This window comes from Bidens hawaiensis, unplaced genomic scaffold, assembly GCF_021521415.1.
Source record: "Bidens hawaiensis isolate Kalapana, Puna unplaced genomic scaffold, B.hawaiensis_p1.1 tig00016463_1, whole genome shotgun sequence".
In the NCBI taxonomy this organism is placed as follows: Eukaryota; Viridiplantae; Streptophyta; class Magnoliopsida; order Asterales; family Asteraceae; genus Bidens; species Bidens hawaiensis.
The window spans coordinates 182,608-210,527 of NW_027492511.1; the positions used below are offsets into that span (position 1 = coordinate 182,608).

The window sequence follows — 27,920 nt, forward strand, 5'->3', positions numbered from 1 at the left end:
CAATGCTAGGGTGCAGTGATGGTCAGGCGGCGGTGGTGACAATGTTTTCGGTGGTTACAGCGACGGTGTTGGTGACGGTAGTGGCGGTGGTTGCGCTGGTGGTAAGGTGGTGGTGGTGGAGGCGATGGTGGCGGTAAGGTGTCGGTGATGGTGATGGTAGTGGTAGTTGTTAGGTGGTGATTGTGTTGTTGAGAAAGTAGGGTGAAGGAGGAATGGAATGAAAAAAAAGAAGGGGGGTAGGAAGGAATGGTTTTGATGGAATGGGATTCCATGTGTAATGGATGATTCAATTCCATTGAGCAACCAAACACCACTTTTTTCATTCCTACGTAATAAATCATCCCATTCCCCCTATCATTCATGCATACCAAACGCTACCCTACTGTTGTGAAAACTTGATGGTTGAGTTTCTTTACTGTTGTGAAAACTTGATATTTGTTCATGTGGTTTGAATTGTTTTTTCCTTTTTTACTTGAATTTTGGTAGGTCAAGACTTATGAATATTTGGCAAATATGTCAAGTAGCACTGGCTTTGATCGAATAGTAGACATAGTATAGGTGAGGAACAAGATGATGAAGTTCATTCAGATATTTTGAGTAAACTACATTCTCGTTATCGGGACTACTTTGATCACTTACCGGTTGAACCTGATGGGAGTAAGAAAGTAAGTTGTAAAGCATGTGGAAAGAAGTACAAAACTAGTTCGAGGACATCTAACTTAAAACGACATATCCCTAAGTGTTTTGATCTTGATGAGCCAGGTCCACCAAAAAACGTGGCCCTTTAGATCTAGAAATGTACAAGGAGAAGATAGCAATTTCTATCATCAAACAAAACTATCCTTTTAGCTATGTTGAACATGAGGGAACAAGAGATTTGCACAAATTCTTGCATCCTAATGTTAAAGACATGACAAGAAACACTGCAAAGGCATATATCATAAAAGTATATGATCTAGAGAAGATGATTCTTAAAGATAAATTACAACGTGTAACTAGTAGGATATGTTTGACTTCCGATTTATGGACTTCTCTCATGACAGACGAATATATGGCGTTAACAGCTCATTATGTTGCTGTTGATTGGGTTCTAAGGAAAAAAGTGCTGAATTTTAGAGTTATACCTCCCCCTTCACAGTGGTTTTAGAATAGCAGAGCACATAATCAATTTGTTAGCAGATTGGGGTATTGAGAAAAAGATTTTTACAATTACACTAGATAATGCAAAGTATAATGATGTTTTAGTAGCTTCTTCAAAGAGTCATTTGCGTTTGAATGACGTACTACTATGTGATGGAGATTTTACTCATGTGCGTTGTTCAGCTCATGTGTTAAATCTTGTTGTTCAAGCTGGATTGAAAGTAATTGAAGGATCCATTGAATAGGTTCGAGATTCGGTTAAGTATGTCAGAGGAAGTGCTACCAGGAAATGTAAGTTCACAGATTGCATCGAATCACTTTCATTAAGATGCGGGAAACATGTTCGTCAAGATATTGTAACGAGATGGAATTCTACCTTTCTTATGCTTGATTGTGCATTAGCTTATCGTCGGGCTTATTCTCGGTTAGCACTAGTTGATTCCAATTTTAATACAAATCCATCATAATAGGAATGGACAGGGGCGGAAATAATCACAAAATTTTTGAAACCTTTCTATGATATCACGACTTTGTTTTCTGGAAGCTCGTATCCTACTTCCAACTTATATTTTCATTACATGTGGAAAATTCAATTGCATATCGAAGAAGCGATTCGCAATACGGATGATGTTATAAGTAACATGGCAAAAGGCATGAAAGAAAAGTTTCATAAATATTGGGAAAGTTATAGTATGGTCTTGTCTTTTGCGGTTATTCTAGATCCACGGTACAAGGTTAAGCTTGTTGAGTATTGTTTTTCAAAACTTGACATGACACATAAAGAGCGAAAAGAGAAATTGGCGAGTATTGTTGATAGCATGCATAAGCTATTTATGGAGTATGATATTCAATCGAAGACAATGCATGATTCTTCGATACCCGAGAGTTCAAATTTTGGTGACGACACGTTGGACGAGTTGGAGGGATTTGAGTCATTTCAAAGAGGAATATAGAAACATTGTTAACGAAAAGTCTCAGTTAACATTGCATTTAGAGGAACCTCGACTTGACAAAAACAACTTGATGTTTTACAATATTGGAAGGACAATCAACGAAGGTATCCAAAAATGGCTATAATGGCTCGCGATATATTGAGCATCCCAATTAGGGATGAGCAAAAATCGGTATGGTACCGATTGGTACCGGTACCGATTTGGTATCGTCGGTACCGATTCGGTACCAAGGTTTTAAGTTTTCGGGACCGGTATGGTACGGTACGGTACTGGTATTTCCTGAATTTTACCTTAAATACCCGTACCGGTACCAAAAATTTGCGATTTTCGGTATCGGTACCGGTCGGTACCGAGGTCATCCCTAATCCCAATTACTATCATTTCTTCCGAATCATCTTTTAGCATTAGGGGTCGAGTTTTGAACAAGTAGAGAACTTCACTACTATCATCAAATGTTGAGGCGTTGCTATGCACTCAAGATTGGTTGGATATTTTAGAAGGTATTAAAAACTCGTAATTCACTTAATTTTATGTTTGTATATATATTAATATAACATTCATTTTTTACATATTTAGATGAAAACGAGATCGATATTGAGGAACAACTTGTAGAAGACATAGAAGCATTGATTCCGACTTATAATGGTAGCAACTTATATTGATCAAGAAGGTATTAAAGTTCATTCTCTTTGCAACTTAATTTTATGTTTGTATATGTATTAATAAAACAACTATATTTTTTTAAAAAAGAAAAAGAGATCGAGATGGAGGAACAACTTTTAAGAATGAAGCATTGATACTTTCATTGTCTAGGTGAAGCATTAATCTTTTAATGTTATGGTTTTTTTTTTTTTTTTTTTTTAGAAAAATTTGAAATATATCATTGTCTAGTGGCATGATGAATGATTAATCTTTTAATATTACGATTGTTTTTAGTTGAAAAATTGAAATATATCATTGTCTAGTGACTTGATGAATCATTAATTTTTTAATGTTATGGTTGTTTTGGGTTGAAAATTTGAAATACATTTCATTAAGCCATAGTGATAATTTGGTAATAGTTTAATAGATAAGGTTCTTTTTAAATATATAACCATAAAAACAACCAAAGAGAAAAAAAAACACCAAAAAAATAATCTTTAGCTCCAAACATGATTTTAAATCCTTTCGATGATTTTCTTATGGTGTTCAACTGCTCACCTTTCGCATGACCTTTAAATATAATACAATCAGCATAGGTTATTATGGGTTTAAGTAGAGGTGATGAATAGGTCAGAATGTGTCAAGCTAAAAGTTGGAATGAGTCCAAATGGGTTGAGACCAAAAACCCCTCCAAAAAAATTCAAAAAAATAATAATAATAATAAAAAATCATAACTTAAAATATAAATAAAAAACAAAAAAAGTAAAGAAAAAAAAAACTAAAATGTTTAATCTGTTGTCCTCATTTAAAAAAAAAACCCTGAAACCCGTTCCGACCATAACCTGTTCTGACCCAAACCAAAACAACCCATTTTATAATTGACTCGTTCTGACCCTAACCCGTTTCGACCCATGACCCATTCAAGTATTCGACCCAACCTAACCTGTTTGCCACCCCTAGTTACATGCTTAATTTGTTATAATGTACGTGCGAAGGGAACTTGCATAATGAAAACTCATTATAACAACAAATCATTCTTGTAAAACTAGACACGTCGTTGTAATGTGTTGCACATACCAATTTAATAATTAAGCGGGCCATCAAAACTCATTATATTATATATTAAAATGCATCGTTCGGTTGTCTCACAAGATCCACTGTAACAACAATGTATAATTTGTGAAGCTACTAGTACAAACTACTGAAGCTACTTTCCAACTGCTTATCTGTACAAACGTTTCTTTATACATGGCTTCATCTTCTGTACACGTGCCCTTATCTGCCTCTTTTTCTATGCTACCTGGACATCACATATCATCTTTATATTCAGGTTTGTCTCTCTCTCTATTCATCGTCACTCTCTTTCGCTTGAGAGATCAAACGATTGTCCATTTTTCGTTGTTTATGGTGGCGATTGTAACTCACAAATCGTTCTGTTTCCGGCGCCGGACGACGATTGTGACTTGCTGGCGGCTTTACGGCTATCTATGGCGGCGGAGAGCAGTTGCAACTCACAAATCATGTTGTTGCCGGCGTCAGACGACGATTATAACTTGGTGGCTTTTCACAATCGTTTTGCGGCTGACTCACCGGCACCACTCCGAGTTTCCACTCTGCTATTGAGGATTTACCCATGAAGAAACGTGGATTGACTTACTGGTAGACGATCTACTTTCCTCGGGTGTGATTATGCTATTTCACCGATGGTTCTCTGGATCTGGGTTCTTCCACCTACAAAATGAACAGCACCGTAAACTTACCCCTCAGAAAGAGACAGAGGGGTCCTCTTTGGGGTAACCCTCCGGTGTGAGAATAAGTGTTTGTAGGAGAAGATAATAATATGAGAGTAAGGAAATTGGAGTGTATTGCTTAATATAGCTGAATACTGTGTAATTGAGTGTGTCTCCTTGTGGAGTTGATGTGGTATTTATAGTGCTAGGGTTTCCCATGATTGGGCTCAGACCTAATTAGGGCCTTGTTGGCCTCCTCCAATTGCTTTGCGCCACGTGTCCTTGGGACACCTGGTGCTTTTTCATTGGTTATAATCACGTGGTAGCACATGGGTTTTGCTGAGTTGTCCACCTTTCATTGGCAGCTGTCAACATCAGCATATTCTTATTCCTTAAAAAGATACCTTCTGGAAGGTTGTCTGACGTGCACAATCAAGGTTGCCCTAATCCTGATTTGGATAAGGACGAGGTTGATTATGTGCATGTGTGATATGCGCCTATCCTGAGGATGCGCGAGGTCTTCTCTTTATTCTCACGCGCAGATGTTTCATGCGCAAATGTGATATGCACGAGCATGAGATATGCGCCACGCGCGGATGCGCCACGCGCATATGTGATATGCGTGAGCATATGTGATGCGTGAGCATCTGTGGTGCCTGAGCATGTGATGCCTGAGCATGTGATGCATGAGCATATGTGATATGCGTGAGCATATGTGATATGCGCCATGCGCATAGGTTTTGGCTTTGTGCCTTCATAATGTCTTAATTTCAAGCCTCTTGTCTATATCTTGTGGGTTGACCCGCCTCGGTCGGTGTTGAGGCGGGTACATACCTCTTCAAGCCCCCCCAGTCTAATGTGTGTCTTGTCTCGCGCGAGCGAGGTAAGATAGATATTAGACTTAGTAGTTTGCTCTTCTAGTAGGGGTTTGTCTTTTTCTTCTTATTATTCATCGTTGCGCGAAATTCTATCCTTTTGGTTGAAAACGAATCGTCCCTGTACGTGGTTGGTTGTTGCTGACATGCGTCAGTGATGGAGACGTGTCAGACCTTTCGTGTGCTCGAGGTGCTACAGTTGCCTTTCGTGTCCCCTCACATAGTGTCAGGGACACGTGTCGCGCTCGCGTTGGTCCGTTCATGCGAGTGGTGGCGCGTGAACTCTGGCTGCACCTGTATAGTTTCTTTTCGTGTCCCCTCACACAGTGTCAGGGACACGTGTCGCGCTCGCGTTGGTTTACACCTGCGAGTGGGGGCGCGTGAAGTCCGATCAGCACCATTTTTTCTCTCTCCTGGGCCTATAAAAGCCAGCCCTTAGAGTTTTTATTCTTCATCTTCTTTGTTGTTTATTCGAAGCTTTCCTTTCTTTCATTCTATTCCGATTAGCTGTCTTCTGCTTCCAGATCTCTGTTCTTCAGATCATCCTTTGTCCGTTTTTACAGTTGTATGTCTGATAGCTCAGACAACACAATCTCCCCTATCCATCGCCGTGTTAAATCGTTAGTAATGTCTACATTGAAGAAGACCGGCAAGGGGAAAAGGGCTGCTGAGGCCTCATCGGAGGAGGTAGGGAGGACCAAGGCAGTGAAGAAGTGGGATGAGATCCCCTGTAAACTTAGGCAATCCGATTTTGATAGCCTTATCGCCTCTCAGGGTTTTCTCCCTGAGTTTGGCTGCATGTTGCCTGGGGCCGGGCAAACGGCGGCGGACCCGCCCACCGGCTATATATCCCTTTACTGCCATTTTTTCACCCACTGCAACCTTCGTCTCCCGATGACAAGGTTTGTGGGTGCGCTGCTTAAGTTTTATGGGATTCATATATCCCAAGTCCATCCGTTTGGACTCGTGCGCATGACTCACTTTGAGTTCATGTGCAAATCTCAGCGCGAGGAGCCCACCCCTCGTCGCTTTCAATTTTTTTATAAGCCCAAGATCCAAGATTCTTGGTTCTCATTTATTCCTCGCAGTCAGAAGGTCAAGTGCTGCACTGTTTCATTCAAGAGCCTTCATGACTGGTCTGAGAGGTTTTTTTATATCAGGGCTGGTGTGATCCCCATCCGCATGACCATGCGCGCGATATCTTCTGCGCCTGCGGATGTGGGCGTCTTCAAGAACCCAACTGGCGCCTGGGTTAAAAAGTTGACTGCCGAACCATCCCCCGCCAAGAACATTTGCGAGGAGGCACTAGTGGGGGTTGGTATGAGCAGGAGGTGGGCCGACAGCGCGACTGAACCCGTTATCCAAGTTGACGGCTTGTGTAAGTTAACTCATTGCCTTACTTCTGCGCGAACATAAATCGTTTTTCTGATATCATTTGACTTGTTTTGTGCAGTCAGCAAGGAGTATGTCCACGCCACCTATGACGAGCATATGGAGGGTGGCTCCGTCGCGCTGGGCGCTGGTGAGGTTGGCTTCCCCGATCGCTTCGATGACATGTTCATCCCTGTTGATCTGGGATTTCTCTTTGACAGCGATGCGCCTGGTAAGCCCTTGTACTTATGCATTTGCCTTTATAATACCAAATTTGGCTAACACTTTTGTTGCACGTATCGTAGACGCGCTTGAGAACTACGAGCTGGAGCTCGCGGAAGAGGAGGAGGAGGAGGAGGCGCCCCAACTAAAGCGTAAAGCTAAAGGGAAAACTGGCGCAGGGGCCAGTAAGAAACAGAAGAAAGATGATGCCCCTGTTGTTCAGGATCCTCCTACTCAGGCGAAGGGACTTGAGAAGACCCAGGTGTTTACCACCAAGTTTTCCTTGTCTTCCCTGCCTCAAAAAGTGGGCAGACCTCCTGTCCATACGAGGTATGGTGCCGCTACCTCCTCCCTTCGCGCGGCGGAAAAGGGAAGCGGCGTTGCGCCTTCGACAGGTATACTTTGCTTATCCTTTGGTTATCTTTTATGGTTCTATGAGCGCGATTCTGATAGAATTACTAATGAATCTTTGCTCACTCAAATGTTTGTAGATCCGGCGACCTTGGTGGATCAACCTCAAGCGCAACAAGATGCCGAGGCTGCGCCGGAGGTCGCTTCGAAGTCCCCTGTTTTACCCTCGAAAAAGGGTAGAATGGACTTCATGGCGATGTTCGCCTCGCGAACGGAGTTGCGCCAAGGTACGTATTGTGCTTTTATTTTCTGACTTTTTTCTTTTAGATCAAGTCATGAACCATTTCTTTTTGTTGATTTTTTCATAGGAGTCATAGCTGGCGTACAAGCTACTGGCGGCACTCCTGGCGCCGGTGCCAGCGCCGTTGGTTCTGCTCCTGCTCCTGCAAGCGCTGAATCTCCCCTTATCGGGATTACTAAGGAGCAGGAGGCCGTTTTACGCGCCGACCTGGCGGCGTCGAGACCTCCCTCACCTCCTCCTGCGCACAGCCCTCCTCGCGAGACTGATTTTGATTCTAGGTTGCAGGAGAAAAGGCCTGTTTCAGAGGAGGATGAGGAGTTTGAAGTTGAAGACTCCGACGGTGGCCGCGCCAGCCCTGCAGCGCCACGAGGTTTCGCGGCGCCGTCTTCTCGTGGGCCTGGCGCTGACTTTTCTGCTTCGTCCCCGCAGGTATAAGTTCGTTTTTGCTCCGCTGCGCGGACTTTCATATTAGTGTTTTGATGACTTAGATCATTACTTTGTGTTTGCAGGAAGCCGATCACATTTACCGCCCGAGATGGAACATTACTGAGGACAGCTCATTTCAGTCCATGGGTGTGTGTGAGGACTTCTGGGCTCATTCTGTGCCTCCAGCTGAAAGGAGGTTTCAGGAGGGCCGCGCTCGCGATGACTTGCTCAAAGATCATCTGTTTGCTGGGTCGGCTTTCTTTGCTGCCTCCCAAGAGCTTCGCTATGATTACGTAAAGGTACGTGATGCTCTTGCGGAAGCCAAGCAAGAGGCTAAAGTGTCTGCTTGGCATCTTTCTGATGCTCGAGAGAGAGCTGAGAAGCTCCAAGCAGAGCTCAGTGAGAACATAGCAAGTGCCAACACCGCCTTCGTGAAGCGCGGGCATGAGCTACAGGCTGCGCGGGAGAAGCTACAGGCGGCCGAGGCGGACGCGGCCAAGTACGCGCGTAGAGTGAGCGACTTGGAGCTTGATGCGGAGGCGCGTGACCAAGCTCTCGTCCAGTCTATAACTGACAAATCATCACTGGAGAGTGAGGTTGCGCGCCTGAAGAAGGAGCTGGTGGCCGCGCAGGCCGAGAAAGATGAAGCCTTGGCGACGGCAGCGTCTAGCCAGGAAGCACTCGAGCTTGCGCGAGCGGAAAAGGAAGAAGCCCTGGCGGCATCAGCGTCCGACAAAGAGGAGCTGAAACAGACTAAGGAAACTGTTGAGTTGTTAAACTCTCAGATTCCTGCTCTTGAGACGTCTGTTGCTTCCCTCGCGCAGGATCGCCAATGGCTAATCTCACAGGGTGTGACTCGTTGCGCCTACGCGATGAAATACTCAGACGAGTTTCAGGCCCTGGTGATGGATTGCAACGCTGCCGCGCGCTTGGTGGGTCGAGCTGAAGGGTTTAAGGATGGCTATGAATATGGCATGCTGAAGAAGAACCCATCCGACTACCCTTATCAGAGCGACGTTGCCTGCGCGGACATGGCCGCGATGGGGGAGAAGTATTTGAATACTCCCATTCCCATCCTTGCGCAGGTATTTTAACCTTAATGAGATTACCTTGACTTATTTTCCAAGTCTTTTTGTACTCATATTTTTCCTTTTGATTTGCAGATATCCGCGCTCGCTGACCAGCCCGATCTCGGCGCGCTAAAGAAATTACTTGACGAGTGCGAAGGGGCTGGTGGCGACGATGATGGCGCGGGGCATGCTGCCCCTGCTAGCGGCTCTGGCGTGGCCAAAGGATCCGCTCCTGACACTATTGTGATAGAAGAATCCATTCAGGACGAACAACTTGACTATGGTCAGTTTGGAGATGACGAGGAGCGGGCTGCGCCAGATGCTGAGGGCGGTGATGAGGACTATGAAGAGGCTGACGTCGACGTGGAGACTTGAGAAGCCCTTCATGTTTTTTATTTTTATTTGTAGTTTGTATCTCATCATCTTGTAAACTTGTAAATTTCAATGCTTTGGAATGAAATTTTGTTTTTCCCTTCTTCGCATCTTGCGCATTCTCCATTCATCTCTTTATATTGCATGTTTGCTTGTTGAATATAAGATATGCTTGCACGTTGAAATAAGAACAAGGTTGTAAGGAAATTTTTATACTTAATCCTTGTCATATTGTAAGTGATTTTGCCATATCTTGATTATGTTGACACGTGCCTTGGCGTTTTCATTATTCCTCTTTTGCGCGACGTTATCGCGCATTTATTATATGGAATTATGAGTTTTTTAGCCTTTACGTGTCAATATGTGTTACTCAGATATCCATTACAATTTCATGCGCGACCTCGACCTGAGACCTTAACAACTATGTTTTGGCATTTGCTTTGCCTTAGTTGTGCTTAGGTATTTTTATGGTCAGGCTGCGCAGCATGTAGGATGGATGTTGTGAGTGATTTGAGCTAAGGCTCACATTATCGGGCTAAGGCCCTGAGCTAAGGCTCATATTATTGGGCTAAGGCCCTGACGTTTTAGAGTTAAGACTCGTTAACGCGTTTGAGCTTGAAGCTCGCGCATGTATGTTTTACTTCGTTTTATTTCGTTTTGATGTCAATACAATGTTGTCATATTGCTCAAAATTAATAAAGGGAAGTGTGAAACATGTATGCAAAAGGTAATAGAATCCACATTAAGAGAAGATAGTGCGTATCATTATTCATAATGGCTTAAAGAGCCTTGATTACAAATTTGACAATTTTTACATGAAACATTTTCTAAGCTGTGCCGCGTTCCATGCGTGCGGGATCTTCTTTCCATTCAAATCTTTCAAAGCGTATGTGCCTTTTCCCAATTCTTCCGAGACTTGATAAGGTCCCTCCCAATTGGGGGACATCTTTCCCGGGGGTATCGCGCGGCTAGCTTTATTGTTTCGAATGACAAAATCATTCTTCTTGAAGTGGCATTCTTTCACGCGCTGATTGTAATATTTTTCCAGTTTTTTCTTGTACTTGGCTTCACTGATGATAGCCGCTTCTCTGCGTCCTTCAAGTAAGTTGAGATCCAACCTCCTTTCGCGCTCGTTATCCATCTTGTTCATCATGAGCACTCTATGGGATGGGCATCCAATTTCTGCTGGAATCATAGCCTCCGTTCCATAGGTTAGGCTAAACGGGGATTCACCATTGCTGGTTTTGCTTAATGTCCTGTGTGCCCACAGGACATTAGGTAGCTCTTCGACCCAAGAATGGGATTCTCCCTCCAACCTTTTCTTCAGCCCATTTAACAAGCTTTGATTCGCGCGCTCCACTTGGCCATTCCCCTGAGGATGGTATACCGAAGTGAAGATTTGGTTGATGCGCAATTCCTTGAGCCAGTTGGATATCTTCCTGTCAGTGAATTGTTTGCCATTATCGCTCACAATTTCCATGGGCAAGCCAAAACGGCATATGATGTGGCTCCAGATAAACTGCTTCATCGCTTCGGCTGTGATTTTTGCTAGTGGCTTTGCTTCAACCCATTTTGTAAAATAGTCTACTGCCACTACCAAAAATTTTACTCGCCCTTGCGCTTGCGGTAGGGGACCCACAATATCGATTGCCCATTTGTGGAAAGGCCATGCGGAGGTCACCGGAATCAAGTTGTTCTTTGGCCGCATGGTGTTTTGCGCATAGCTCTGACATGCTTTGCATTTTTGGATCTCTTTTAAAGCGTCCAAGTACATGCCTGGCCAATAGTAACCTGCGCTCATTGCCTTGGCAACCACCATGCGCGGGCCAGCATGTATTCCACAGATTCCTTCGTGTATCTCTCTGATCACATAGCTTGCTTCCTCAGCATCTAGGCATTTCATGAGCGGTCCAAGATAAGAGCGTCGATATAATGTACCATCAAGCAGTTCATAGTTCTGCGACTTGTGTCTTATCTTCCTCGCCTGTGTGCGATCGTCCGGTACCTTTCCCTCCTTCAAGAATTCCATTACTGGAGTTATCCATGATGAAGGGGTTGTATGAGTTACAAGGACAGACTTCGCTCCCACCGACGGGTTGCTCATTACTTCTACCCTGACATCTTTGCCAAAGTGATCGAAGCTGGTTGATGCCATCTTGCTCAGCGCGTCAGCAGATTTGTTTTCACTGCGCGGAATATGAATGATTCTGAAGCAGTCAAATTGCTCGATGAGCTTTTTCGCCTGCTCTAGATACAGAGGCATGGTGTTCTCCTTGGCATCATAAAGGCCATTGACCTGTGCTGCTACCAAGTATGAATCAACATGGGCCTCTAGCTTTTTAACTCCGAATTTGTGCGCGATGCGCAGGCCAGCCAGCAAGGCTTCATACTCAGCTTCATTGTTGGTGCTCTTGAAGTCTAACCTGATGGCGTAGGTATATTCATGATTCTCTGGATCCACCAGCTTGAGGCCTGCGCCAGACCCTTCGTTGTTTGAAGCTCCGTCAGTGAACAAACTCCAAACATTTTCTTCATCATTGGCTCGCGGAGGGTCTACCTCGCGCTGAGCCTCTTCAATTTTTCCTTCTGGGACTTCTGCGATGAAATCAGCTAAGACTTTTCCCTTTATTGCTGGACGGGGCTTATAGGCGATCGTGTGTTCTCCTAATTCCAGCGCCCATTTTGTCAGCCTTCCTGAGAGCGCGGGACGCCGCAAGACTTGCTGGATGTTGTAACCAGTCAGAACTTCAATGGGATGACCATTGAAATATCTATGAAGCTTGCGCGACGCGTGTGTTAGTGACAAAACTAACTTTTCCATGATGGAGTAGCGCGTCTCAGGATCTGTTAGCACCCGACTCACATAGTATATTGGCGTTTGGATTCCCTTGCGATCCACCAACAATACTGCGCCGATGGCGCGCTCTCCTGCTGATAGGTACAATGTCAAAGTTTCACCAGGAAGTGGAGCTGTGAGCGCGGTTAGATTTATCAAACATTCTTTTATCTCACTGAAAGCTTGCTCGGCCTCAGGAGTCCATTTGAATTGGCTTTTCTTTAAGCAATTCCTCAATGTGTTGACAATTGGGGTAGATTTGCTTGCATGGTTCGCTAGGAACCTGTTGATTGAAACCAATCTACCATTCAGCTTCTGGACTTCTTTCATGGTGGATGGCGAGGGCATGTCAAGGATGGCCTCCACCTTCTCAGGGTTCACCTTGAAACCATCCTTGGTGACCATTACACCTAGAAATTTTCCCTCTTGTACGCCGAAAGTGCATTTGCTCGGATTGAGCTTCATGTTAACTTCCTTTAGGCGCCCGAGGGTTTCTTCGATGTCTTTGAGCATTTGTTTTTCCTCCCTGCTTTTGATCACCAAATCATCCACATAGACTTCTAGGTTTCTTCCAATTTGCTCGCTGAAAACGGCATCCATAAGTCTTTGGTAGGTGGCTCCCGCATTCTTCAAACCAAAGGGCATTTTTGTGTAACAAAAAACACCCTTGTCGGTTCTGAAGGCGGTCTTGTCCTCGTCTTGTGGTGCCATTTGAATCTGGTGATAGCCCTTGTAGGCATCCAGGAAACATTTGAGCTTGAATGGCGCCACGGAGTCCACCTTTGCGTCGATGTTTGGGAGGGGGTAACAATCTTTTGGGCACGCTTTGTTGAGGTCCTTGAAGTCAATGCACATCCTCCACGACCCGTTACTTTTCTTTACCATCACAGGATTGGCTACCCATGTCTGGTATCGTATCGGGCGGATGATGTTTGCGCGCAATAGATCCTCGACCTGCTCATTCATGGCCCTCGCCTTCTCATCCCCCATGACTCTCTTCTTTTGAGCAATTGGCTCTACAGACTTGAATGTGTTGAGAGAATGTTGCGCCAGATCTAGCGGAACCCCAGTCATATCAGAGTGTTGCCACGCGAAGACCGACAATATGCTGTGAGCAATCTTTTCATTCTCAACCTCGTGTCGTCTGATATCGTAGCGCCAATTGTGATTGTTTGCTCCGGGAATTTTGGGTTAAGAATCCATTCCTCTGGCGCGTTGTCTGCCATTGGAAGTTTCATTCTCCCTTCCCGCGGAGTACTTGTCACTGCACACAAATGATCTCGGTATACAAAAGTTACACCTGTTGGTGTTGGGAACCCCAATGCGCCGTGCGCTGGCGACGGTATGGCGTTGAATTGGGCAATCGTTCCCCTACCCAAGATCATATTGTGGCATGAAGTGGTGGGCAAGACCAAGAAGTTGACAACTTCGGCTCGCTTGTGTTTCTCATCCCCCATAGTTAGCTCAAATTGTATTTGACCTAGGGGATGAATGATTTCATTTGAAACACCAGAGATTGGTGCATTCACAATTTCAAGCCTTGCTTGGTCTGTCGGGTCCAGTTTCCTGAAACATTGCTCATACATGATGTCTGATTCGCTGCCAGTGTCCACCAGGACTTTTGACACTTCATAATGAGCAATGTGTGTAGTGATGACAAGAGGACTGCTGATGGAAGGGCCTCCCCTGATTCTTGGGAAGATGACTTGTTGCTCGCGCCAATCTCCTTGGATTTGCGCGCTTCTATTTCTTGATATTTGCCCTTGCCTTCCTCCCTCAGCTACACAGATTCTTTTGTACTTTTTGCTGGCTGAGGCTCCTTCTGATTGTTCATTTTCTGGTCTTGAGTTTTTTACCAGGTGAGCCAGCTTGCCTGATTTCACATCTTTTTCAATTGCATCCTTCAAGTGGTGGCATGCATCAGTGTTGTGTCCTGTGGACTTGTGAAACTCACAGTACTTGCCACTGTCTGATGGTCCCTTGTAGGGTAGTGGCTTGGGGCTTTTGAACTGGACATTCTCAGTGCTTAACACCTGTGAAGGCGTTTTAGTGAGGGGAGTCCATATTCTTGGCAGAGGTCTGTTAGGATCTCTGCCGCCTTCCCTCTTGTCACCCTCCCCGCGATTTCGAACGTCTTTTTGTGGCTGGGGTGAGCTTGGTTGCGCCTGCTTTTCTGCGGAAGAAAAACTGGTTGGTTGCAACCTGGACCATACAGAGTTCTGTTTGCCCCTCCTTTCGTTGCTGCGCGGTGTCTCAGCTTGATGCGCTCTTTCTCTTGCCCTATCTTGGGTAATTTGTTTTTCATTTCTCGCGAAGACTCGCGAAGCTTCCATTAGTTTGGCCCAAGTGGTTGGCATGCCATCTCTGCTTACGAGAGCTCGGCGGAGTTGATCACTGCGCGCGCCTTGTATAATTGCCACGCGCAAGAGTTGCTCAGTGATACCTCCGATTGCCAGAGACTCCTGATTGAAACGAGTTATGTAGTCTTCAATCGTTTCATCATTCCTGCGCACGCAGTGCATGATGTCATCAGGGTCGCGCGTGTGTCTGCGCTGCTGTACGAAGTGGGCTTGGAACTTTTCCAATAGTTCCTCGAACCCATCGATTTGCCCAGTCGGCAAGCTCTCGAACCAGACACGCGCCGCGCCCGTGAGGCAGCGAGCAAACATGTGACACCATGTTGGCATCGTCCAGCTTTCTAGGTTTCCAGTGTTGTAAAAACCTTGTAAGAAATCGTCTGGATCTGTTGTGCCGTCATATTTTCCCAAACCACTTGGCATCTTGGTTTTGTGCTGAATGGGGGCCTTCGCGATGCGCTCAGTGAATTTTGAATGTTTCACCAAGATGGCTGGCCTGTACGGTGTGGTTACGTCCACTTGCCCTCTAACTGGTGGGCTGTACGGTATGTGCAGATCCAGATCGGCTTTGGCTCCAGGCGCAATGTTCACATGCGCGCGGAGCTGTGAGCCTCCTGCATGAGTATCTCGCGTCTTCCTCATGCTGTGCACTTCTTCATCACTAAACTCAGTGTGTGCAGTGTGAACAGAATGACCATCTTCCGGCGCGCACGCCCTTTTTGTTCCATGAACGTTTTGCTTGTCAAACGCTAGCCTTTGTGTTAAGTCGGCTGACTTTTTGTGTTTGACCAGCTCATTGTACTTGTCCATTAGACGTCGTTGCTCGTTTATGAGCCATTCTTTGGGGTCATTGGTTTCATCTTCTGGACCCATTGGTCCTTTTTGTTTCGCGCCGGTAAGATTTTGTAACGTGAGATCGTCTGGAGGAGTTTCAGTCTGGCCATGATTTGTTGTGATGAAGGGACGGTTACTGGTGGCGCGCGTAGAATCACGCGGCACCCTCAGAAACTGCTGTCCCTCATTAACATCCTCACGTTCAATATCCTCCAGAACTTGATCAACGTTACGAACGCCAGAAACCATGGTGAAAATTTGTTTTTTTTTTAGAGATCTGATGAGATCTTGTTGCCGTTGTTCCCACGGATGGCGCCAATGAAGAAACGTGGATCGACATACTGGTAGACGATCTACTTTCCTCGGGTGTGATTATGCTATTTCACCGATGGTTCTCTGGATCTGGGTTCTTCCACCTACAAAATGAACAGCACCGTAAACTTACCCCTCAGAAAGGGACAGAGTGGTCCTCTTTGGGGTAACCCTCCGGTGTGAGAATAAGTGTTTGTAGGAGAAGATAATAATATGAGAGTAAGGAAATTGGAGTGTATTGCTTAATATAGCTGAATACTGTGTAATTGAGTGTGTCTCCTTGTGGAGTTGATGTGGTATTTATAGTGCTAGGGTTTCCCATGATTGGGCTCAGACCTATTTATAGTGCTAGGGTTTCCCATGATTGCGCATATCTTTCAAACGAAGAAGCAATGCTTCAATTCGGTTGTTTAAACCTCCAATTAAGTATGAAATCAATTGACTCTTATCTTTCTTCCGTTCAAAATACCTAAATTATCAGTTTGAAATTAGGAAAAAAAAAACTTAACGGGGTTAAGTTTCTTTTTTTTTTAATGGTGGTCAAATGAAAACAAATAGTGTGAGAAGAAACCAGTGATAGCAATTTTTTAAGGTGAGAATGCGAGTTTATTATTGGCCAACCTTAAAAATATGAAATTAATAAAATCTAATTTTCCTAAATTAAATACGAAAAGATGGGCACAACGCTATATAGGTTAAAAGCATTGTTGTAATGCGTTAGATACATTTGTTACATTTAATAACGCATTAGAGCATTCTCATCCAACCCCTCATTTTATGTGAGTGGTGTTTTTATAATTTAGAGAGTGATTCAGGGTATTATGAGTGAAGAGTTTTTATATTTTAGAAAAATTAGTGATTTTTCTGTATATTTGACAAGTTACTGTTCGCTCTCTATAATTTTTTAATATATTTTGAAAGTCGTTGTGAGTGAAGAAAAGAGAAAAGGTAATGATAAAAGGTATAAAAAGTATTATTTAATTAAAATAGAGAGAGAAAATGTAATGAGTTTTAGTGTAATTTTTGGTTTAGGAATAGGGGATGGGATGAGAATGCTCTTAGAACTTCTATACGCACTATAATTTGTATAAAGATATGATGAGTATAGTCAAATTAAAAAGAATAAAATTTTTAATTTTTTTATAAAATATTTTAAAAAAGGTTAGTGAACCAAATTGATAAAAACGATTTTAAATGAATGGTAAATTTTAATAACTTTTTTATTTCCACATTTAACCATATTTAACTTCTATTAACAATTTTATACATAGTCTTATCAATCTTGTGGCATTATGTTAATCATGAATCATTGCATTCATGTGATTAACGACCATGATGTCCATGAATTCATTTTGCCACAAACTTTTCGTTATAATAACATATGTAATTAAAATTCAATCTTTTTTTATAAGCAATAAAATATACAACTAAAAAGTTGAGTTCAAATAAAAAGTATCACTTTTCTAAAAATGCTAAGAATGAGAGTATTTTGGTCCATTATCAAAATCTCAAAAACCCACTAGTTAGCATCCATCATCTTCACACAACTCCTAACTTTCATAACCCATATCTCAAAAACCACCACCATTCCACAGCCACCATAACCAGATTCACCACCCGTTGCCACCGTGTTTGCCGGAATCATTTCAATATAACACCCAACCACACCATCTTTCTCTCAATCCTCGGCTTCATTTACCTTTCCACCCTGCCATCTACCTCCACCACCGTCATCCACTCTCCGCCACCACCACCTTCAACCTGAAACGCTGTGCATCCAACCACTACCGTCCGATTAAAAGCATTTGCTCCGCCATCCGCCGCCGCACCGCCGCCTACAACTCTCTCTCTCTCTCTCTCTCTCTCTCTCTCTCTCTCTCTCTCTTTCCACCGCGGATGGGAAGCAACGCCACGCACCCGTTCTTATCTCTAAGCACGACGACCACTTGGACGTCGATGCTATACTGTTTTATACGACATAACTTCTCATTAAAATCAAAACGATTACAATAAAGTGGCAGGCAAACGGACAACAAGCTGCGCCGCAACCCCCTTCTGAATATCAAAACCAATTCTACTAAAAACAAAGCGTTGAATCGTAGGATACGAAAATGTACTATGTACGACACGCTGAACCTTGTTTAGAAAATTCACAATGTGTCGGTGAGACTTAATTTGATTTGGGGCTATATTATGATGTTTTGGATAAATTGGGACCTTGCTTAATAACACATTAGTTTGGTCTACAATAGCATGATTATAAAACATAATAATGGGATAAAATAAAAACACAATAAGATTAAATCACAATGATAATAATAACTATACTAAAACACTGTATTAAAAACACACTAAAACACAAATGTATGTTTCATCGCAATCATAAAACACAATAAAAATCGCTATACGAATGAAAAACACAATTAAAAAAAACACAATGGAAAAACATTATTTTGGTATTGATAGAAACATTATTAGTAAAACACAATTGAAGAAAAAAAATGATAAAATATAACTCTTTTTAAACTATACTCCTAAAGTAAGGAATTTGGTAAAACACGATAAAGTAACACATTTGTAGAAAAATACAATTGTTTATATAAGAAATGAAGAAAAAACACAATGCTTAGAATCTATAACACAATGTACAAAAAAACCCATTAAATTTCTAAAAATTTTTTTTATAGCAATATGGTACTCATATTAAAGATTAAAAAGCATTTGTTATTATGGTGATTTTTTTATAAGAAAAAAGTGTCGTATAAAACGGTTATAGACATTTTAAAATAATGAGGGTAATTGACATGCGTGACGCATGTAGAGAAAGAATGTGAACAAATATATGTTATTCCTGTTATGTCATTTTTCTTTATTTCACACATGATTTTCTCTCAAACTAATCTCAACCGTCAAAATCCAAAATCAATGGACTATATTATTTCTTATCCTTAATATAAAAATCATACCTTTTATTTTAACTTGACCTTCAATCTTTTTTTTATAAACAATAAAATAACAACTTAATTGATTACTATTATATAATGTTTGTCGAAAACATCAACCTGATCATTCATAACTGATTATACGTTATAACTTAAGTCCTAAAACATCAGCTTAAATATGTAAAAAAAATTAACAGAGCTAATTTATTTTAACAGGGTCTAATAAAAATAAATAGTGTGAAAGGTAGGATCGACGACAACAATTTTATGAGGTATGCCTATTATTAGCAAATCTCACAAAGATCGATGAGATTAATAAAATTCAATTTTTCTTAATCGAACTATACTATTAAAGCAACACAAGTTGTCCACATGACATTTAACTATGCACTCCACATAGGATGCCAAGTAGATGTTATGTCACTATTTCCTATTATATTATGACCCATGGCCCATTTTTCTATTATAACCCATTACCTGTAAGGCTTTATAAAATTTTGAAAAACATATTACTGTGTGATACGAGTTTCGAACCCAAGACCTCATGTTTCAAACCAAATATGCTTACCAACTCCACTAAAATGGTAATTGTGATTGATTTCTTGACTTTATATATATATGTATATGTATATGTATATATATACATACACATATATATGTGTGTGTGATTTCTCTTCAAATATAAAACCAAAATTATATTTAATAGTTTACATTTTCGTAATTCACAATATGCATTGTCTTCTCATATCTGTTAACACAACCATTTAAGACTGTTCAAAATTATATTTAATAGTTTACATTTTCGTAATTCACGATATGCATTGTCTTCTCATATCTGTTAATATAACCATTTAAGACTGTTCATTGTTTCTCTCATTAGTTTAAAATATAATATACTTTTATTTATTTTCTTTTACAACAAAACATTAGTTTTTGTAAATTTAGTTTTTAAACCTGTGACAACATTTTATTATAAATATCATTTTTATAGCAATATTGGTATGAGTATTTATTTGAAATAAATCAAACATCAAAATTTTGGATTTTAATTAAAATTATAGTGCATAATATATCAAAAACTTAATAAAAAAGTCATAAATAAAAATTATTATATTAAACAATTGAATTTATGTATTACATATAATAATTTTTTATTTTTATTATATTTTTTACCCGTATGAAATATGAGCTCTAACGTAGCACAACAATAAAGATGATTAAGATAGAATATGAAAATAAAAGGAAGAAAAGTTGCCGACAATTATCGTATTATCCCGAGGGGCCCCGATGGGTTTTTGTGCCTGAACAAAGTTATGATCACTTTTCTTTCTTTACCCTAGAAATAGTACGTACTATCTACTCTCCTATTTTTCAAAGACTAAACAAAATCATGAAGTTTTGTTTTCAGTTTCCTATTATTGTATGTCATGGTGATTATAATGTGACGACTGGTCATGTTATTTTGGTTGCTATCGGCTATTTATTTATTTATTTCGAAGTCCGTCTAGATCGATGACATTTTAATTTCAATTGAAAGGCATAAGGCGGCTATTAATTGAACATAAATTATAAATATTTATATTGGACTTTGGAGGCTTCTTCTCCATTATATTATATACTTTGTATTTTTCTTTAAAATTTGTTTGTATGTTAAAAACCTTTTACTTCCGACTCTCCATATCTATCTATATGCTATACTTACGGGCACTCATTTACTATCTTTTATCCTTTTATACACTCACAACAAGTTAAATATAGATGATTGGATATATGCTTTTAAATATGGGGGTGCATTTTAGTTCCTATAGATAGACAACCTAATGTAGTATGTTTTAGTTGTTTTCTCTATTTTTTACTATATATCATATAAAAAGAATGAATATAGAGGCTCCGATATGAATTCTTTAAAATGGCTATATAACATGATGTTACGATTAAACCAAAGGAATGTCTATGTCTTTAAGATCTTATTCTTATAAAATTCCTTGTCTAAATATTGTTCTCGTGGCACCTACGTACACGCCTACACCCAAAATCAATATGCGAGAAGATGTGAGATCGAGGAGCGCATCATTAATTCTACTTTTCTTTCAAATCACAACTTCAAATTGGTGAGGATGAATGGCCATGCATGCTACAGAGTTATACAACAAACCATTTATAAACGTGACTGGAATGACATACTGTGATGAGCATATGCCTCAACGTTATAAGGACTTAAGGCAACAAGACTACAACATGCGAAGGACAATCATTTAATTTAACTTTCATGAAGAAGTTCAAAAAATGGATTATAAATGCAACCTTATTTATTCCCGTAAAAGTTATTAAACAAATGTGCATTAAAAACCATATAAGTTAGGTATCGTGCTTCAAATTGTTTCTTTTCCTATTTCTCCATTAAGTATGCTAAAACCTTTACTAGTAACCACTATAACATAGACGAAGAGCCTTTAGTTCTTTTCTTTTTTAACCAGTCAATTCAAAACCTTTCAAACGATTTAACTAATTAATGACAACACATAAGAGTATGGCTCCAATTATACCCTACCTACAAGATTGGGTACGGTTGTTTGGTGCGTGTAATACAGTAATTGTGGTATCTTTAACTGGTTTTCAGTTAACATAATCGACATACTTACATAAGCTCATCATGATGTAGGTTTCAAAATTCGTATGTATTGATTGTCTATGTAAATTGTGTTAAGATTACTTTTCAGTTTTCACTGTTAAACATTAAACAAATAAGTACTACCATCAGATATCTCTATTTGTGGCCTAGTGGTAGGAGGCTTGGGTTTTTCAAAGGATACCCAAGTTCGATCCCTACTTGTGGCACTTTAGGTGGATATTGACAATCAAGGATTTGAGTCATGCCTTGCGAGGTTGTTACTTCGAATCCTGAGCCCACCCGGGTTTTTGTCCCGCCGTGTGTTACACCAAAGAGTTCTACTCTTGTGATGACATAACGACTGTCAAGTGGCAGTCAGTGGTATGGTTTCCTGGGGAAACGCCCAAGCCAACATAATCTGACCAGAGGGGCAACTGAACTCTAAAAATTGAAGAGTGCGGTGACCTAACACACAAGAAAGTCGTCGTTCTAAGAAAAAATACTACCGACGGATGATTCCATCGGTGAAAGTGTTGATTAAACAGGTTATCACAAAATAGACATTTTAATTCAAAAAAAAAAGATATGTTAATTAAAATACATATAATAATGATTATTATTATGGTATGTGACAATAACAATAGATAATGCATGTCTATTAGCACTAAGTATATATTTTATTCTACACAAACTCTTTATTTATTTTTGAAAATCCATTATAATTAATAATGAGAAGATTTATGGGCTATATCGTCCATTATAACTCTCAGTTGATCACCATTGACATTTGTTTTAACGGTTAACAAATATAGATGTCTAGGTATTTCATACGGGGTGTCTTAATGGCAAAAGGCCATCACCAGTTGGCATAAACCAGCCGTACGGAGCTTTTAAACACCTTCAAGTTATCTCCAGTTTCGAAAAAAACCCACCGCCCGAAAGTCCACTAGTAGTAAAACCCGGATGCCCTCAGAATCGAATTGAAAATCACAAAGATCTCAGTCTTCCTTTATAGAGCCACCAATATCCTCCCAAAGTGTTGTAAATGAGAATTGAACTTGAGTCTCCATTGAAAAACCCAAGCTCCCTATCATTACACCACATTGGATGGATAATCACCATTGACATTGATTCCAATAATTATCACAACTAACCAATATTGAACTTAATTGGCCAACGTTGCCTAATTAACCATAATTAATTGTGACAATTGAGGCAAATCCAGGTACACCTCAGTACGTATTTACCGATTAAGCAAATAAACGCTTATTACGTATTGATCAAACGATTAACCTAACGGGTCCGGTAATGACCCAGATATCCCGGGGGCATCTATAAGTGATATACGTTTAATATAAGCTAATATATTAGTATTATACCCATAGTTCGATAGCAAACAAGTTAAACGAAAACATGCTCGTTTAACTATCCGCTATAGATTTAAACGCGAAAGATAGTTACAAAACAAGCATTGTATCTCCGTTAAGCCGAAAAAGATTTACAAAACACTTAGTGGGAATGTTTTAAGCGATCCGTGAAAATATTTTCGATTTTTACAAATGTAAAGTATGTTTTTATAAATTTATACAAAAATAGCCAAAAAAAACACTCGTTTTCACACTATTTGTCGTACCCGATATGTTTTTCGCGCCAAAAACCAAACCAGAAATAAATTTGAACTTGGGCTTTCACAGTTGGGCTTGCAAATCCAGAAATTAGGGTCAAAATGGGCCAAATGAGGCCCATTAGTTCTTACGTCCGCCACATATATTATTATTGTTTTATAAATTTACTTAACCATTAGGAAACTAAGATATTTTGTACCCAAACTAGTTCCAGAACTCAACCAGTTGCTTCTACTCTCAAACCATAAACCTTAAGGTAATTATCCATATTTGGATCATTTAATCTTTGTTTAAACAAGTTTAATACCGTGTAAACATAGTTTGATTACCAAAAATCATTCTTAACCATGAAAAAACCTTAAAAATGGTCCAAATATATTTTTGATCATACACATGGTTAAGAATCATAATCATACTCTTTTTGTCTATAAACACGGATTATAGGGTTTAAACGGCGTTTTTACGGTTCAAAAGTTCGTTTTTATACCCTAGCCGAAACCCTAAGTTAAGAGGCTTCCATGTTGATGAAACTTGCTTGTTTTGTGACATAGGACCTGTATCTATCTTGCATAGAAGTGTGAGAACCCGAAAACTTGATTAGAAGGGCGAAAACGAACCAAAACCGCTAAGGTAATACCGAATCACTCGATTACGGGCTGTTTAGTATTCGATTATGATGTCCATATTTTTAGGTCATGAAATTTTTCAGAGACAACAGGGACCATATCATTGAGTCCCTGTTCAAATTTGGTATTTTTTTGACCATCTGAGAATATTTGGCGAATTTATTACCGAATTGGGGCATTTATTTGAGAAAAATAGTTAAAATGCTTAAAAAATAATGAAATTTTTCGGGGAACTCAGATTTGATATATTTTAATCACATATGAAATTTGGGAGCACTTGGAAAAACCTAAGTAGGTTTTGTGCATTCGCGTTTATTTGAATTTTCATAGTCATTTTTGGCTCGGAAATGATATTTGGCAAGATTGTTAGAGTTTGGGATTTTTCCAGGTTGTTTTGAGATATATTTTGATTACTCATAATTTTTTTTGGAATTTTTGGAGATCGTTTGGTATAAACAGACGATTTTCGGGCTAAATATGGCAGATAAAATGAATTTTTATAAATTAATAAATCAGTAAATAATTCCAGAAATATTTTTATAAAAATATACATATTTTAATTGATAAGTGGCTAAATTTTCATAATTTAAGGATTAACAAATAATTAATTGTACTAATTTAAAGATTACACAAATTCAATTATAATAAAAACCAACGAGTTCGTGATTAACGAACCTGTGGGAATATCAGAACACCAAGAGTGATCAAAAATCATATTTTTGGATTAATTAAGTAAAAACGAACTTTTTATGAGAAACCTGGACAATTTAGATAGATTATGCGCGTTTTTTCTCAAATCAAACTGAATAAACGGAAACGAGCCCCGTAGCGAATCCAGAACCCCAATATGTGATCTTTCTTTATAACTTAATCATTTTATCAACCAACACATTTACCCAAGCTTACATTTCCATAATTGTTTTCTGAACACATAAACGAACAACTTGGCCCAGCTGGGACAACGGGGAAACTAAGCCAAGTTCGGTTTTAAGTATTAGACATTGAACAACATCACAATTTAAGCCTATTAACACTTTCTGGGCGTAACAACTATACCCAAATTAGATATACAGCCCGGTTTAGTATTGAAATTATAATAATATTAAAATATTAATATTATTATAATATTGATTATAGAGACCAGTGATTACAAGTCAAACAAACCTCAAACTAACGTGCTATTGAATACTGAGTAAAAAGTGAGTTTCATGACCCCTCTCCTTAAACAGTTTTACGAACTTTTGGGGTGAAAAGCATGTTTCATTACATATACATATTTGAAACGTGTAATGATGTGAATTATCTAAGTGCTAACACACAAAAGTCCCCACTAACAAAGTGATTAACTTTAAGCCGGTGGCTTATGAATAGTACTATTGGTTTGACAAACCCAAATGGAATCGGTCTGGTTGTCGTGTCACATAGCGCCGTTTTCACATGACCATACTTATACAAACAAGCTATGTGGTGTTAGACATAGCTACCAGGGCATGTTGTGGGCGGAAGGGGAGCCATAGTGGTTGATTGGGCGTGGGAAATGGATGCACGTAGCACAAACAGTCAAGGCTTCACGGTAGCTTAGCATAATTACATCATTTACATACATATATACTTATATCATAATTACAAGTGTTACTTGTGATTACTCATAACTGTTTTCTTGAAACGCGTGAAACTCATCAACTCTAGTAGTTGACCCATAAACGTGCTTTTCATGTATGGTACCAAAGTTGGATAATGTGATGACGTGCTACCTGTCGTGGAAGGTGCTCGATGCTTAGTGAATAGATGCAAGTTATTAGTAAGGAGTGAGACAGTTAATATATAATTTTGTTTGTATCACCTAGACTGTAGACAGAGATAGAAGGATGTAATATAATGTAAATTAGTTTGTAATGTTTCATTATAAACAATGTTGTTGATACCAGAGGTGTCTGTTACATTCCCGTTTTACGCTTCCGCATTTTGCTTGTCGGGGTATGACATTAATTACCTTACCGGTAACTTAGATTAACTATCATTGGCCAATCTTAAGCCTACTGTCACACCTGATTTCATGGGCCTAGGCGTGTGAGCATAGTTGCTACATGTTTTATAAATATATCAAAATTGTTGCGTAACGGAAGTCTTTTTCTTTAAAATATTATTACATTGAAAATCTCAGGAATTAAACACCCGATATAGTCTTACAAAAGATTAATGGAAATTCATTAATTTGCATCCATTTTACATATTCAAAATATCTAAGCTATCAGATCGTCTAACAGCTAATATCACTATCTTTTATTGCTTATAACCTACTTTACTGATTACTTGGAAAATAGTTTATAAAATACTTTAGCAACACATGCTAGTGAACACGTTAACTCTAAAACGTTTTTATAAACCTTTAGACCGACATACTAATTATATGCACATAGTCAACCCTAACGCCTTATAGAACGACGCAATGAGCAGGGAATTGATGCTAGGTGTGGTAGGGTATGCCTACCCTCTGTTCATATATGTATGGATCCGGTGTAAGACTCCGGACCCAGGAGCCCTACTTTCACGTTGGTTTTACTCATAAACTCAGTTCGTTACAGCAGAAGCACATACAATTTGCAGTGGAAACTAAAACTTTTACATAAACTCTTCATTCACTAACTAGTCTTCAGTATAGATAGCCTCGTACGCATTTTAAGCTCTCCGCGTCATCAACTATACCCGCATGTATACTAAAATTCAGCTAAATGCTGAGTGAGTTCTAACGTTTCTTTATTTTCATAAATGATCAATTTAAAACAATTAACACGTGTCTCTTTCGTGTCCGAATATACATTTACACGACCTTTCTTTCGTTCGTATTCGTTTACATTCTTACCCTTGTCTTCTTCATTCATATCAGAGCATGCACACCGTTCATATACGCTATTTATTTTCCTAGTATCCATAGCTGGACCAAGCAATCACACAACGTATGTGTATACGTTCATTAATTGCCATACCATGCAATCGTACAACATACATGCACGTATTTATTAACTACCACACCTAGTATCCTTAATTGGACCACCTATTCATTTTATCCATAACTGGACTACCTTATCATCGTATCTATAACAGGACCACATTACCTTTTGTATCCATAACTGGACCACCTTATCATAGTATCCATAACTGGACCGCCTTACCATAGTATCCGTAAGTAGACCATATTACACATATATTATTCTATCAGTTAATAGCTTGTATCTATAACTAGACCACATACACGTTTATTATGTCCACGTTCAGTACCTTGTATCTATAGCTAAACCACATTACCATAATAACACATGCCCTAAACACAGTATAGGCTTTTATGTCACACCTGAACCTAACGGCAGAACATTCTGGGGCGCGACAATATTTGTATGATATCTCAAAGATACTAATATAAAGCGTCGATATCTAAATTTATTCATTCATAATTAAAGTACACAAAGTGTTCAAATTAAAATAAAAATACAACAATTGGGTTCTATCTTTATTAATTATCCTAAAGTCCAATTTAACTTCTCCACTTCAAATCATCTGTAATAACAACCTGTAATATGCGTAAAAATAATATGTCAACAACACATGTTGAGCGAGTAATTCACAGTTTGGTGTAATAATAATATTGAAAAATAAAACAATTAATTGCGTTAGTGAATAACATTAATTAACACAAACAAGTAGATGTGTCTTTTCAACATGTTACTAGATTCGGGTTTGTTTACTTGGATAAGTTCGCAACCAATAAGTGCGTCTTTTTGAACATGTCACTAGATTCGGGCATGTCTACTCGGACGACGTATGATCATACTAAAAAGGATGAGGATGAGATACCAACCAATCATAAAAACAGTAAACACATAAATCATATATCATTCAACAATTAATCGAGCAACATCACAACCACGTAATTTATGGAATTGTGTTTTGAATATAATTATATAATAGTAAATAGCTTAGTACACATAGTGGCCCCAAAACAAAAAAATAAGAAAAAAGGGATGTGATTACTCTCCTTAAAATAAATAAAGGCGGTAATGAGAAAACGGGTAAAGCGGTCTAGTTAGTTCCACGAGAAGCTTCAATGATATATTCTAATTTTAAAGGCATAACTAAAATAAATATTCTAACGATATAAACGAATAAAACATGATAGTATGGGCTTATAACGGATTTGGGATCGAGGAATAATAATTTATATTAATTTTATATGAGTGTAATAAGAACGTAATCAATTTAAATGTTATTACAAGTTACGTATTGATTTTTAAATAATAAAATGTTAATTTTAATACTATAAAATTAT

General features: G+C 39.5%; 1 protein-coding gene across 1 annotated transcript in view; it reads right to left on the reverse strand.

Annotated features, from left to right (window-relative positions):
• LOC143551590 (laccase-2-like) overlaps positions 1 to 27,920 on the reverse strand; it is an 88,048-nt gene that overhangs the window by 45,988 nt on the left and 14,140 nt on the right. Inside the window, exon 7 of the mRNA XM_077041989.1 lies at positions 14,231 to 14,254. Within this exon, the coding sequence (XP_076898104.1) occupies positions 14,231 to 14,254 (24 nt within the window). The remainder of the gene's footprint in view (positions 1 to 14,230; positions 14,255 to 27,920) is intronic.